This window comes from Chiroxiphia lanceolata, chromosome 5, assembly GCF_009829145.1.
Source record: "Chiroxiphia lanceolata isolate bChiLan1 chromosome 5, bChiLan1.pri, whole genome shotgun sequence".
NCBI lineage: Eukaryota > Metazoa > Chordata > Aves > Passeriformes > Pipridae > Chiroxiphia > Chiroxiphia lanceolata.
The window spans coordinates 35,473,385-35,486,953 of record NC_045641.1 but is presented as its reverse complement, the minus strand read 5'-3'; the positions used below and the strand labels follow the sequence as shown (position 1 = coordinate 35,486,953).

The 13,569-nt window shown below is 41.5% G+C and overlaps 1 protein-coding gene across 1 annotated transcript; it reads left to right on the top strand.

Moving 5' to 3' along the window:
- The first annotated feature begins 8,226 nt into the window (after nucleotides 1-8,226).
- On the top strand, nucleotides 8,227-11,049 carry IL22 (interleukin 22). The gene is made up of 6 exons (XM_032688795.1): nucleotides 8,227-8,315; nucleotides 8,395-8,637; nucleotides 9,438-9,503; nucleotides 9,598-9,741; nucleotides 9,966-10,031; nucleotides 10,440-11,049. The coding sequence occupies exons 2-6, from the start codon at nucleotides 8,449-8,451 to the stop codon at nucleotides 10,551-10,553; spliced, it is 579 nt and encodes a 192-aa protein (XP_032544686.1). The 5' UTR covers nucleotides 8,227-8,315; nucleotides 8,395-8,448; the 3' UTR covers nucleotides 10,554-11,049.
- The last annotated feature ends 2,520 nt before the right edge of the window (nucleotides 11,050-13,569 follow it).

Below are 13,569 nucleotides of genomic sequence, written 5' to 3'. Positions count from 1 at the left end.
GCAAGTGACCAAAAATTAATGTCCTAATTCTAGCAGTTATTCAAACCTTTTTAGACAGGAGCCTCGGGAAGAGAGGGTAGGATGGTGGAGCTGTGGTTAACTCTTTGGGATGCAGTCATTTCTTTGGTTATATCTGCACTGAAACCCAGTGGGAAACTGTTAATCACATAGCAGTGATCACACCAGAAGCAAAACTTGTAGAGGGGCCAATGGATGGTAGCTAACAAGAAAACTCCAATTTCATAGAAATCCAAGTTTTGGATTGCTTTTTGATCCAAGTTTTCTATTGTGTTGAAGAAGGACATCTGAAGTTCTATGTTAAAAATGTAAACGAGCTTCCTAAATATATTAGTATATATACAGTTCATCTGTGTCAGATACGAGCTGACCTTGTGAGGTTTCTGTTTCAGTCTGTGTTCTAGAGAAGCTCGTGGATTGACTGAACAAGCCTGAACTTTGCATGCTGAATGTGCTGCACCTGGGAAACTGAAGGATGGTTCGTGGATTGACTGAACAAGCCTGAACTTTGCATGCTGAATGTGCTGCACCTGGGAAACTGAAGGATGGTTCTTGGTGGTCCTGCAGTGTCATGTTAGGGTGGAGGATTCACCTGGAGACTGATAGTCCTTTGGCTTCGAAGGCAAGCAAGGCCTGATAGTGCTTATAGCTTTCACACCCTCTGTTGGATTGCTTATTCCGTTCATGGAGCTGGATTAAGAGTGTAAGAGCAAAAGCACTAATTTACAAAGAGATTGCTAGTTGCAGGGAGAGTCTGTTGGTACAGACAGGGCAGCAGATCCTCCTTAGAGCAGACAGTTCTTCGGTGGAGGGGGAAAAGGACAAAAACTTTTTGCTCTCCATTTTCATCAGAGGTCTTGATCAAGTCTTCTGGTAAAACATGTGTCAACTTCCTATATGCATCTTATTTACATTTATGCTGGTTTACCTTTCCTAAGGTAACTAAGGCAGTGACCTGTAAGGGTTTCAAGTGGGCCTCAAAACTTTTCTTTTTAACCATGTTTAAATCTGATATGCACACATACTGTATGTGTTTCTGTGCATGTGCATGTATATATATGTGTGTGTGCTGGTTTTGGCTGGGATAGAGGGTTTGTTTTCATAGTAGCTAGTGTGGTGCTTTGTTTTGGATTTGTGCAGAAAATAATGTTGATAATACAGAGATGTTTTCTTATTGCTGAGCAGTGCTTATACAGGGTCAAGAGCTTTTCTGCTTCTCACTCCACTCCATCAGCATGTAGGCTGGGGGTGCACAAGTTGGGGACACAGCCAAGGCAGCTGACCCCAGCTGACCCGAGGGATGTCCCTTATCATGTGGTGCCATGCTTAGCATATAAAGCTGGGGGAAGAGGAAGGAAGTGTGGGGACATTCTGAGTGATGGCATTTATCTTCCCAAGTAGCCATTACACATGATGGAGGCCTGCTTTCCTGGGGATGACTGAACACTTGCCTGCCCATGGGAAATGGTGAATGAATTCCTTGTTTTGCTTTGCTTGTGTGCAACTTTTCCTTCACCTGTTAAACTGCCTTTATCTCAACCCCCAAGTTTTCTCACTTTTACTCTTCTAATTCTCTTCCCCATCCCTCCAGAGAGCAGTAAGTGAGTGGCTCTGTGGGGCTTAGTTGCTGTCTGGTCTTAAATCACAACAGTGTGGGTGTGCATATATATATATATATATATATATATATATATATGTATATGTATTGTTGTATGGCCAGTCTTCGCGAACGAAGATTTGGGAAGGGTCTTTACCCTTCGAGCCTGCGCAGTGGATTTTTTAGGTGCTCGGCCCCGGCAGATGAACCTCAGGATTAAAGGGTGGGCTCAGCTCAGCGCACACTGTGTATATATGTATATATATTTCTTTAAATTCATGGTGTCTTTGTTTAATACTATTGTGTGTTGGGATGTCTCCAAAGCACCTACTTTAAGATCTGAAGTAGAATAGGAATGGCTGGCAGGATCCAGAAAGCCTGTACTTCTGGACTTCTCTCTTCCTATGTCCCTTTCTGGTCACTGGGTTCTTGTAGCACATATATGCAGCCATCTGCAGATGTACCCTGTTCTGGAGAGCTGGATGTCCAGATCTCACTGCAAGTTTGCTCCTGTGGACTGGGGAAACCTGCTGAGACTCAGTGCACCCCCCAGCTAGAGTGGGACTGTGAGTTTCCAGAACAGTGCTCTTGTGAGGAGCACACATCTGTGTTTCCAGTGAGAAATTGACTCCAGCCTGTTTATGTATTTTAGCTTACATGACATGTGGCTAAAAACAGATAACCCCAGAAAACAGCATTATAATTCCTATGTTGTAGCTGTTTTGTTTAGTCTCATTTTGGCCCCATGAATCTCACAATCTTGACAATAGTTCTGCTCCAAGAGGAAACTCAGTGGCTCAGAGGACTCTCTTGGGAGATGGGCAATAGCATAACCTGTCTGGGGAGGGGCTGGGGCATGGACTGTTGGCTTCCTAGAGATGGACACTATTTAGAAGACTACTGTTAGCAACATGGGAACCAGGAACCGTCACCTTCTCTAATGGCTCTGTAATACAGAATAACTGAGCAGCCACGGGCTCACCCTCAGGCGATGATGCTGAGCTCAGAGCCTCAGTGGAAGTGCTGGTGTATGGGCAATGTCAGGCACAAATATTTCACCTTAAATTACATTGCTTCCTTTCAAGATGGATTTATTTAATTACACAAGATGGTGTTGATTTATTACATGATAACTGATGGTACTTGGTAAACCAAGGTGCACAATGCTGGGGCTATTTCTTAATCTGAGTAACTGTGTGTCACTTAATTTGGATTATAAACCAGCTTGCAAAATTCTGTTCCCAATTAGAGTGGTTTTCTTTGAGATAACGCTATGTCAGTAATTCCACTTTGCCACTGAGTCGCGGCTCTGCAACCACACCACATTAACAGGAAGCACAGAAGTTTCAGTTCACCTGATCTGACTATTCGCAAGACATAGCTGGATAGATGTAGGTCACTATATAAAGTGACAGAGTTTTATAGTATGTACGTGACTTTACACACTGAATTCAGAGAGCTAGCCATCTGGTGGAAGGGTTAATAGTGGTGCCTTTGATGGCATGACATGGTGTGTGCAGTGACATGGTCTGCATTCCCTTTTCTCTCATCTGTGTCAACTAAGTGATGGCTCCTATTGATAAATTCTTCTCTTTATGCTTTACTGATGTTGGCAGGAGTTGTCTGAAGAGGCAAGACCACTGGATTAACATCTGTTGTACTTCAATTGACGCTGTTCTTTGGGTTTTTGTTTTCATATTAATCACTGAATCCTTCTGGCACTGTAATAGAAATTATGACATCAGTGGTTCTGGTAATAATGTTATATCAACACAATAGTGTTGTCTCTGGATGACTTTCTCTTGGATCTCCACTACATGAATGTTTCTGAGGTGAGAATAAAATTATTAAACCAAGGAGGTTTTGTTTGGTAGTTTGTTTGTTTTTTGTGGGTTTTTTTTTTTGGGGGGTGTGTGGGTTTTTTGTCTCAGAATGTAACTTAAAATTGAAGCCACAATGAACTATTAGTTCCCTTCCTCTGGGATGTTTTATGGTATGAAATACCAGTTTTATGATATTTTCTATATAGTATTTTATACTTAGAAGACCTAAAAATTATATAATAAAACCAAGTGAAGGTCAGAGACAAAGATCTTTGATGAAATATCGAATATGTAAGCTGAACTGTTACTGTCAGAGGAAATGTATTACTCTGTGTTACAAAAATCAGGGGAGGTAGGAAGCTGTACATCCTCTCCAAAGTCCTGAGTCAGCAGTGCTTCTACTGAGAGCTGACACCAGAGTCTTTTCTGGTCACCTAATATTCCCAGGCTAAACAATTTTAGTACTATTCCTCCTTCTTCCAAAAGGTTCATAATTTCTTAGACAACGTTAAACCTAGTATGAAAAAAAGAAAAAAACAAGCAAAAATATAATGATGAAATGCTACATGTCCTCTCCCAGCTTCTGTGTTGATATAATTTTCTCTACAGAATTGAATTCTTTCTACCATTCCTAGTGATCATACACAGAAGACACTTGTCTGTGTACTAGGACATTTCCATAATGAATAGCTGGATTACGGAAAAGCTTATTTTCAAGTTTTATAAGGAAGAATCAAGTTCCATTACTGATGTTTTTATTGCTGGGCAGAGAGCTGACTAAAATAAGACTTTACTGGAGCTTGAGCTGAAACATTTTTATAGTTGACTTTAATCTTTGCAAGCTTGAAAGTCTGGGCAAAAGCTGAGGAGAACTAAAATAAAATGCAGCCAACTAGCTCACAAATGAGGTGAAGCAAAATAAGGGTATGAGTGTGACCTGAAACTTGAGATTGCATGTTCAGTTTTAGGTGTTAAGTGACCTGTGGTCCATTCACACAAATGTTAAGGGGGGAGAATTGCATCACCAAACAGAAGATCCAACAAGATGATACACAGGCTCACTCTTTCACATGCCTACTCTTGACAGTGTTTCTAGCCCAGTGGCCAATTCTGACTTTTCGAATAATGCAATATAATCCTGGCTGATTCAAAGTGTACTAAAGCTCAAGGAAATTCCTGGGTGCCAGTGTGCTGCTGCTGATACTCAACAGCTGAACATCCAAGTACAGTGTTGGTTATTCACCTGTGGCCTCATTCGAAGTCAGAAGGAAATGTCTGTGGCTTTTGAGGCAGATGTGATGTAGAGTTCCAGTCATCCTCAAAAAATCCTGTTTTCAATGTGGGTCAAGAAGTCATTGTCGAGAATATTTTACCACTATAGTTTCTTAATGAATTTGGGAAACAAACTTTAAATGTTTATAGGTGAGTTTACTGACAGGACGTTTAACTCTTGGAACAGTACCAGGGAGAAAAAATGACCTGTGAACATTTTCAAAATTATTTATTTATTAATTATACTTAGAAAAACACTGCAAGAGGGTATTTTATAGAAGATAGGAGGTCTTTGGTAGTTTTTAATTAAAATGAAAGCATAACAGGTATGTTTCCTTGTAGGAATTTTGTACTTTAAACAGTGTTACTAGCCTTAAACATTAAAAATATCATTAAACCTAGAAAAAAAATCATAAAATTAGAGTGGGAAATTACTTCCCCATTGTTCTTAAGATATGTTTTGTCCGGTATATTCTTTCTCCCCAGAGTAAGACCCACCAGTGATGGTTTCAGCCAGAGTACCACATTTGAAATTAAAGGCAGATTTCCTTCCACTGGTCTCTCTCCTGCCAGCTCTACAGTTCAGAGTAGCCTGTTCAGGAAGCAATTTCCCTGAAGTTCACCTTCAGTACTGGCTTAGCACTTAGACCTTATTTTTCAGAAGTTGATTGTACTTCCTTCTCAAACAAGAGGAAAAAGAAATTAGCAGAAAATAGCAGAAAATCTTTATATTCTTTCCTCTTTCTTGGGACTTCTGAGGACTGGAGTATGATCAAGTAGTAGTGTAGGTTTTTAGCTCCATCTTTACATAGGATGTAATGCTGGATTCATATCTCCCATGCAGGGTGTGGTGGGCTAGTCAAAAGAGGTGATAGCCATGACAAGTCACATTTTCGTTCAATGCAATCTCATAACAGAAGACCCTGGGAATGGGAGGCATATCCACACTTCCAAAGAAATTCTTTTGACATATAACAGGAAATAGCAGCCATGACTGCAGCTATACCATAATTCTGTGGTACATCCAGGACCAACAGTCATTTGGTAGAAGATGGTTGAGAAGAGGCCAGGAATGAACTGATGAGCATGCTAAAATTAGTGTCCAGTAAGGTTTTGACTGTTTGTTTTTGCACTGGACCATACTCACAGTAAGCTAGAGGGATGAAAGAGAGTTATAACTCCCATCTGCTAACAGAAAGTTAAATAATGCAAAGGCTTTAGAAATGTAATAAAAAAAAAATTCATGCAGAACATGAATTAATGAACTTAAAATATGCACTTCAGCATCTCAGTGTGTGGAAAATAAAGGTGATAACAGAAGTAGCAAGGTAAACTAAACAACTGAAACAAAGCTTTTCCAAAGTGTCAGAAGGAAGACATCATGGCACAACGAAAAAGGAGTGTGACAGAGAGATGGCTAACAATACAGATGGGAGAAAGAGAGCTTTATCAAGGCTAACAAGGTTTTCTATGAAAATAGGTGTGTCATAGTGTATGGTTTCAAATAATAGAGAAGACAGACAAAAGACATCCTGCATTGACTGCATAAAAAAGGGCAGAAGAAAGATTCAATGTCTAATTCCTCATTCATCTGCCTGATGTTGTTTATATGTCCATCAGGATGCGTGGGAAGCTTGGGACCAGCAGGGCTCCTCACAGTGGTTTGAAGAGATGAGAGTGGCACAGCATCTACTTACCTAGGTCATGCACTCTTTCCATGGGGTTGGAGCCACAAGAAGACATCAGGCAAGCTAGATCTGTGTCTTACAAGAGTAAGTGGCCAAAGGGATGGAGAGGTGGCACGTACCAGAAAGACGAGGACAGGGAATCTGAACCAGGGAGGGTTTGAATGCCTGTTCACAGGTTTTGTTCTGGGTATGGCACTTCAGTTGTGATGGATGAGCTGATGGAGAAGTGTGAGAAACCTCAGTTAGAAACAGACTTTGGTTATCAGGCTGTATTTAAAACCTGGAGAGGAGTTTGTGGAAATGCACTTCAGAGGAGGCCAATCCTTTGAAACAGCCTGTCAGGATTTCTCACAATTTGGTCTTTAATGTCTGTCTTTTGACTAAGTAAAGTATAACTCAGCATTTCATCTTCTCATTAACCTGCACCACCGCTAGGACTGTCAGCCTCCAAATGAAACATATGTGGAAAAGAGTTTAGAAATATGTTCTTGAATAGCTTTGTGGTACATTTGGGTGTGAACGAGACTGTTGACATCCTGGGTCCAGACTTGCTTTCTGCTGCCTGCTGCAGTCAGGATGCTGTTGGAGGTTGGTCATGGGAATAGGAACCTGAGAGGGGCACAGAAAGGGAGGGGGGTGATGGTGGCTACAGGGTGAGAGGATGCAGTTTCAAGGGCACAGATCTGTGCAGAGCCGATGTGGCAGGTATCCGAGGGAAACTGAGGCAGGACTGAGGCCTGGAAAGATGATTTCTGCTGCAGATGTATCAGGGAGGCTAAAGAATAAATCTGGTGCCACCTAGCCTTTAGTGCTTCCTAAGGAAAAGAGCTGGCATTTCAGACCATGGGGTAAGCTTGATTATGGCTTTTGTCCTGAGAACCTCAGCCACAAAGGTTCGAGCCCAGCCACAGGGATGCCCACTCTCAGAGTTCTCAGATGTTCACTCTCAGAGGCAGAGCTGAAGCGTTGGTTTTCCAGGTCTGATTTCTCCTCTTTGTCACCTGTGTGCCTTGTGGGTATTATACAACTAGGAGCTGGCATTTGTACCAGTTCTGTGTTCTCACGCACTGCTGTCTACAGCTGGGTTGCAACTTACTCTCTAAAAAGAGCACTGTTTCTCTTTAACACTGTGCATAATATTTCAGACTGAAGGTGCAGAACTACCTTAATGTTACCAGAAGAGGCTTAGGAATATGGAAATCACCTGGATAAGAAAGGACATGACCACAGTTCTGGTCACTGCACATGATTACAGCCTGGAATATGGATAATTTTTGAAAAAAACAGGAATTTGGAAATCAGGGATGTGAAAAATGCAGTGTTGGTCCTACACAGTTTCTGATCTCTCAGAGAGGATTTCACAGTGATGGGCAGATGGCTAGTGACCCAGTGGGCCACTGTGTGGGAAAGGGTATTTGCAGGGTGGGAACCATAGATGGTCAGTGCTTCGGGTCTTTTGCAGTCTCTGACCACCAGTCAGCAGCAGAGAAACACCAGTCTTTTACCACAGAAGATGAACGAAAGTTTAGATAAGTTACATTACCTGATATCAAATTGTCAGTCAAATAAGTGCATTACAATTGGGACAGGAGGCACAAACTCATAAAGCTCTCAAATATTTTTATGCAAAAAGAATTCAGGATTCCTACCCTGGTAAAAGCCCCTGCTTTGCCCCACGTTAATATTTGGTTTGTTTTATAGGAAACTAAGGATTATGATGCCCTTTGAAGTTGTATTTGTGGGTTTTGAGGTGGTTAGGTAGTTCTCAGAAGAGGATACTGGAAAGTAAGAGACTTGCTGATGTCATTTTTATTTCACCACCAGTACCCAAAAAAGAAAAAAAGCTGAGAGAGATGTTGCTGGCCCTATATAAGGTGCAGTCACCTCCTGCAGAGTGCATCAAGAATCACAGCAAAGGTAAGGCTTGCAGCCTTCGTGCTGCTCTCACTTTGCCGTGCTCACTCTCCCTGATGCTAACGCTGCTCTCTCTCAACAGTGCTGAGTGCTGTAGCTGCAACCTGCTGGAACGGACAATCTCGGACCGTGAACCATGGCCTACCTGCAGACCTTGTCCAAGAGCTTCCCAGGATGGGTTTTCTTCTGTTGCTGTCTCCCTCTTCTTCTCACCAGCTCTCTACCTCTGAAAGGGACTTCTACTGCCCATCACACCTGCAGGCTCAGGAAGATCAGCTTCCAGCAGCCTTACATTAGGAATCGCACCTACACCTTGGCTAAAATGGTACAGTAACCCACATATTCTTCATAGTGGGATCTGAGGAATTACTCCTCTGTCCCTACTTCTAGCCTTTGACATTGCTCTCTCTTTACCATGCCTTTCTCCAGAGGAAAAATGTGCATTTCCAGTTAAGGCAGAGCTTGGGTGTGTGGAGTGGGGTCTTTTGCCTGCTGGTTGTGTAGGCAGGGGAAGCTGCTGCCTCTCCTCCTCCTACTCCTGCTCCGCAAGGGAAAGGAAGCCCCTGAAATAGCACGGCTCCTTCTCTTCAAGCAGCTGGTGCTAAATGGGACAATTGTGAAACATGAGATTAAATTTCTCATTTGCCCAGTCCATTTGGAGCTGGGCCTGTCCATGACTCCAGTCACAGCCAGGCAGATGCTCAGGCATCTTACAGTGCTCTGCTTGGGCGGGTTTCTTGGCTGCTCTTGCCATGGGTGGGTCTCCCACAGTGTACACCATCAAGGGCTGCAGCACCTCCCAGCAGCACTGTGGGCCACCGCGAGGTCGGCCACCTGCAGCCTCTGGTTTAGTCATCATGACCACTACCACATCGGATATTTAAGAAGGGGACATGAATTCAGACTTTTGCTTATTTATTTTCCAGTGATACTGACTTTAAATCTCATCCAATTGAAGGGAGAAACAGACACAATATCCAGGTTTATCTACCTGTAACAGACTGCCTGTGGCGTCCGTTCCCTCATTTCACCTGCACTTTCATTACTGATGAAGACCTTAGGGTTTATTATTCAATTTTAGGCAAGGTTCCCATCCCCACCTGATGTTTCCTTTTTTACTCTCAGGCCAGTGCCTCGGACAAGGACACAGATAACAGATTGATTGGGCAGCAGCTCTACGTTAACATCAAGGTAAGCCTTACTCAAGGAGTCTGCTCTTTACATCTCTGCAGCACTCATTGATCTCTTGCTTTGATTTAACATGATCTTTTGCTTTCACATGTAGGAAAACAACCGCTGCTACCTGATGAAGAGGGTTGTGGAGATTGTGGTAAAAGATGTTCTCCTCACTGAGGTCAAGAATCAGTACCCATATGTTGAGGAGGTTGCACAGTTCTTGGCATCCCTGACCTCGGAGCTGAGCAGATGCGTGAGTAACATTGGGTTTCTTTCCCTGCGAGTGTTGACTCTTGTTGCTGCTCCTGAATCTCAGAATGTTACAAACAGTGGCAAAAGGCAGTGATACGAAAGGAAACCTCAGATCAAAGATATGAAATTCAGAGTTGATAGAAAGGTGTGAAAAAGAAAAAAAACCAACAAGCACGTTGTTGCGTACAGCTGTCAATCTTATGTCTGGATGTTTTCTTTTTTTAGAAATTCTCAGGAAACAGAGAACACATTGAAAAGAACCTGGAACAAATGAAGAACAAAATGGAACAGGTACATTTTTTCCCAAACATTTAAAAAGAGCAGTTTCAAACCCCAATCATTTAGTTGGATTGAGTCTGACCTAACTATGAAGCAAACTCTGGAGATTATTTAGGAGGTGAAGCTTGCAGGGGCATTAAGGAGGGGATTATTAACATTTCCCCTTCCAACACTCCTTCGCTTGTCCTGGTAACTCTGCACATGTTATGGTAATTTAAACCTTAAGAAGTTATGTTGCAGGAACTGTATATGCTAGTCTAGATTTGAACAAGCTAGTTTTTATCTTATGGCATAATGACTAACAGAACTATGTGAGAGAATTAGGAAAGTTAAGTTCTTGATTCAGTTTCTGTGACAATCCTAATTTCAATTTTCTGAGAAATAATGAGTTGCTAAGACTTACATTCTGCTCTTTTCTAGTTGGGAGAAAATGGAAAGACTAAAGCCATTGGAGAATTGGATTTACTGTTTGACTACATGGAAAATGCCTGCACTGGTATCGCAAAGAAGGGAGGGAACAAGGAGAAAAACTGAGAAAATTTCAGATCGGGCTTGAAGAGATGTCTCTGAAAATCTCTTGTGATAACTCAAACTGATTAGCTGTTACAGCAACTACACCCATTCCCCCAAGATGCAATATGTTTTCCATTTGTGTCAAAACTAGCAAACTAAGTGGGCAGAGACAGGATGCATATTGCTGCCTTCTTTGAAAATGAAAACTCCAGGACACTGCAGCTCCATTTAAATACAGGCCATTAGTTATTTTCAAAGGCATGCTCCTGTCCTCCCCATCTCCATAGGAATGAGGCAACTGTTTCTGTCTTTTATATGTTGAAATTTGACACCTATGGATCAGCTTTGATCAAGGTAGGCAGTTAAAGGTAGCCAGGAAGTTTTGAGCCTCTTACCTGGAAGTCTATCTTGAATATGTTGTTCCTCTTCTGACCTTTGCCTGAAAAGCTGGTATTTCAGACTAATTCAGAAATATTTTTTGTCGTTTGTATTTAATGGTAACTTATTTTAAAGTAATAATTATACAATACTTTTATTTATATAGATTAGTTGAAAAATATTCAAGGAAATATATTTATGAAACTGTACCAGAAGGTTTTAGGTGAACTATGAAAGTAACACTGCTGTGTGATATTTATATGCAAATTGAATATTTTATAAATGCTTGCACTTTAATTTATTATAATAAATATTTTAGTCCTCAAACATTGCCATTTGCAGAGCTTTTATCTTTTCTTGAGACACAAGGGATATGATACACATTACGCCTGTGGTGTTGCTGGACTAATGGCTGTACTTTTGTATCTACAAAGCGTGCAACCTCCGTTTGGGGACATGCTTCTTTTCCATAAGGCTACAATTTCAACTTATCACAGGCCAGGGCTTAGTGAGGAGCATGTCAATCAGCCTTTCTTGTAGGGGGCAGTGGGAAAAACAACATCACTCCTAAGAGTCATTGGTTTGGTTCATTGGTCTGCCTCAGAATGCCCAGAGAAAAGATCCCATCTTGAATAGCTGCTGGTGAAAGGTCCCAAACTGTCCCTCTGGGTCAGATGAAATGGAGACAGTCAGGAAGCAGTTGCTAGTGAAAACTCTAGGATGCTGCATTCTCACTGATCTATCCATAGGCACGCTGAGCACAAACGGTGTTCTACAGCATTAGGGATTTGAAAGTCCTTCAGAAGAGAATGTTTGATACCTACTCTTGACACAAGCTCCAAGACAGAAAACGGCCCAAGTCACTGAAGAGCAGTTTAATCTGTCATTATCATGTCCTTCAGCAACGTCTCCTGGGCAAAGACAGAAGAGTTGCTCTAGTGCAGCTGGAGATATTGGTGACTGGACCAAGGTTAAGGTTTGAAAAGCATCCAAATAGTCAGAAAGCCAGAGGAGATATGTAATAGCAGATTTTCAGCAACTGCTGAAGTGTTCTTGAGCAAGGCCTTACCATTTATTCATCAGGGCAACAGATATTCTGTCCACATTTAAAAATTGCTGCTCCTGAGCCAGGGCAATTTAAAGATGCATCTAAAAGCATCCATCCATACCTATTTTGAACAAGGTTTATGTGAACTGAAATCGTAACACTTTCTTGTAGGAAATCACATATTAGACTGGCATATGATCCATTTGAGTGATGGATACCTGTCAAATTAGATGCATTCAACGTGGTTTACTTTTCTCCATACACTCTCATTTGCATCTCACAATGTATGATTTACGTGCCTGTTCACAGTCAAGGCAGAAGTGACCCAACAGAGACAGCCAGCCAAGATTTGGTACCACATGACAGTGTCAGAGGTTTAACCTTTTGCTGTATTCAGTGGAATACATATTTCCTTTCTTGTGGAATATGCAGTGATGTTGTCAAGAGCTATTGGCCAACATTCCTTTCTCTTATCACTCAAGCTTGTGTCAGCTGACAGCAAAGCGAGGGAATTTAGACATCAAATGAGCAGTTCACTTCACTGACCTTTGAAATACACTGTCTTTCCCCAGACTATGCCTGTCTCTCTTTATAGTCAGTGGAAGGTAAGAGGAATTATTCAGATGTCATTCCTCTGGTCTACATTAGAGGCTTACAAAGATTGTGACTTTTGACAGCATAGCATGACTTTGCCCTAAAAGTACCTGTTTTCTTCCTTAATTATAAATAGAGACTAGATCATGAACCACACACGGGCTATTCCTCCATGATATAATTGCTTCACAGATGGATAAATAACTTATTTCCCTGTTCTACTTCCTCTAGGCCTCTTCTACACTTTCCTTGTTGAGCTGCCCTACCCAGAAATTCCAAATCAATCTCTCAAGTTTTTCAATGCTTCATTTGGGCTAAACCCAAATGAAAACCCATTTGTCCACAAAAGTGTAAAAATGAAGTAAACTAATTCTTAACTTCTCTACCCTAAAACCACAACTGGAAGACTCTACCATGGAAACCTTATGAGCTGGTGCCCTGGAAATGCCACAGAGCAAATTTTGCAGAATTTCCTTCATAGGTTTTCTTGCAGAGTACGTGTGACTTGTGGGTGTGTGAAGGGTGGTGGTGATGGTCAGTTGAACAGATGAAGGAAGTAGAAGTAGGAGGAGGTTTCCCTTACAACAGGGGGAAATATCTGGGACAAAAAATTACTGACTAAAAGAAAATAAAAACATAGTTTCAGGAAAGCTGGGTTTCAATTCAGTTAATAGTTACAGCTCAAAAAAGGAAAATCATGCTGAAATGTTTCGTTTTGGACATTTTCTAAATAAATAGTGTTTGGTTTAGAATTTTATGTGCATTTCTTTCAAGGTTGAAAAGAGATTTGAAAGCAAAATGAGCTGTTCATTTTGAGTTGAACAAGTGCTTTGGGCTGACCCAAAATGAATTTCTGGTTTAATTTTTCAGTTGGGTCACCAAAAAGAAACTCCATTATTCATGCAATTCTAATTTCCATTGCCTTATTTTCCTTTCCATTCTCTACCTCCCAGTCATGAACTATTTGTAATTCCAAGAGGTCCTTGACCTAGCGCTGGTAGGGAAAGCACCTGATCC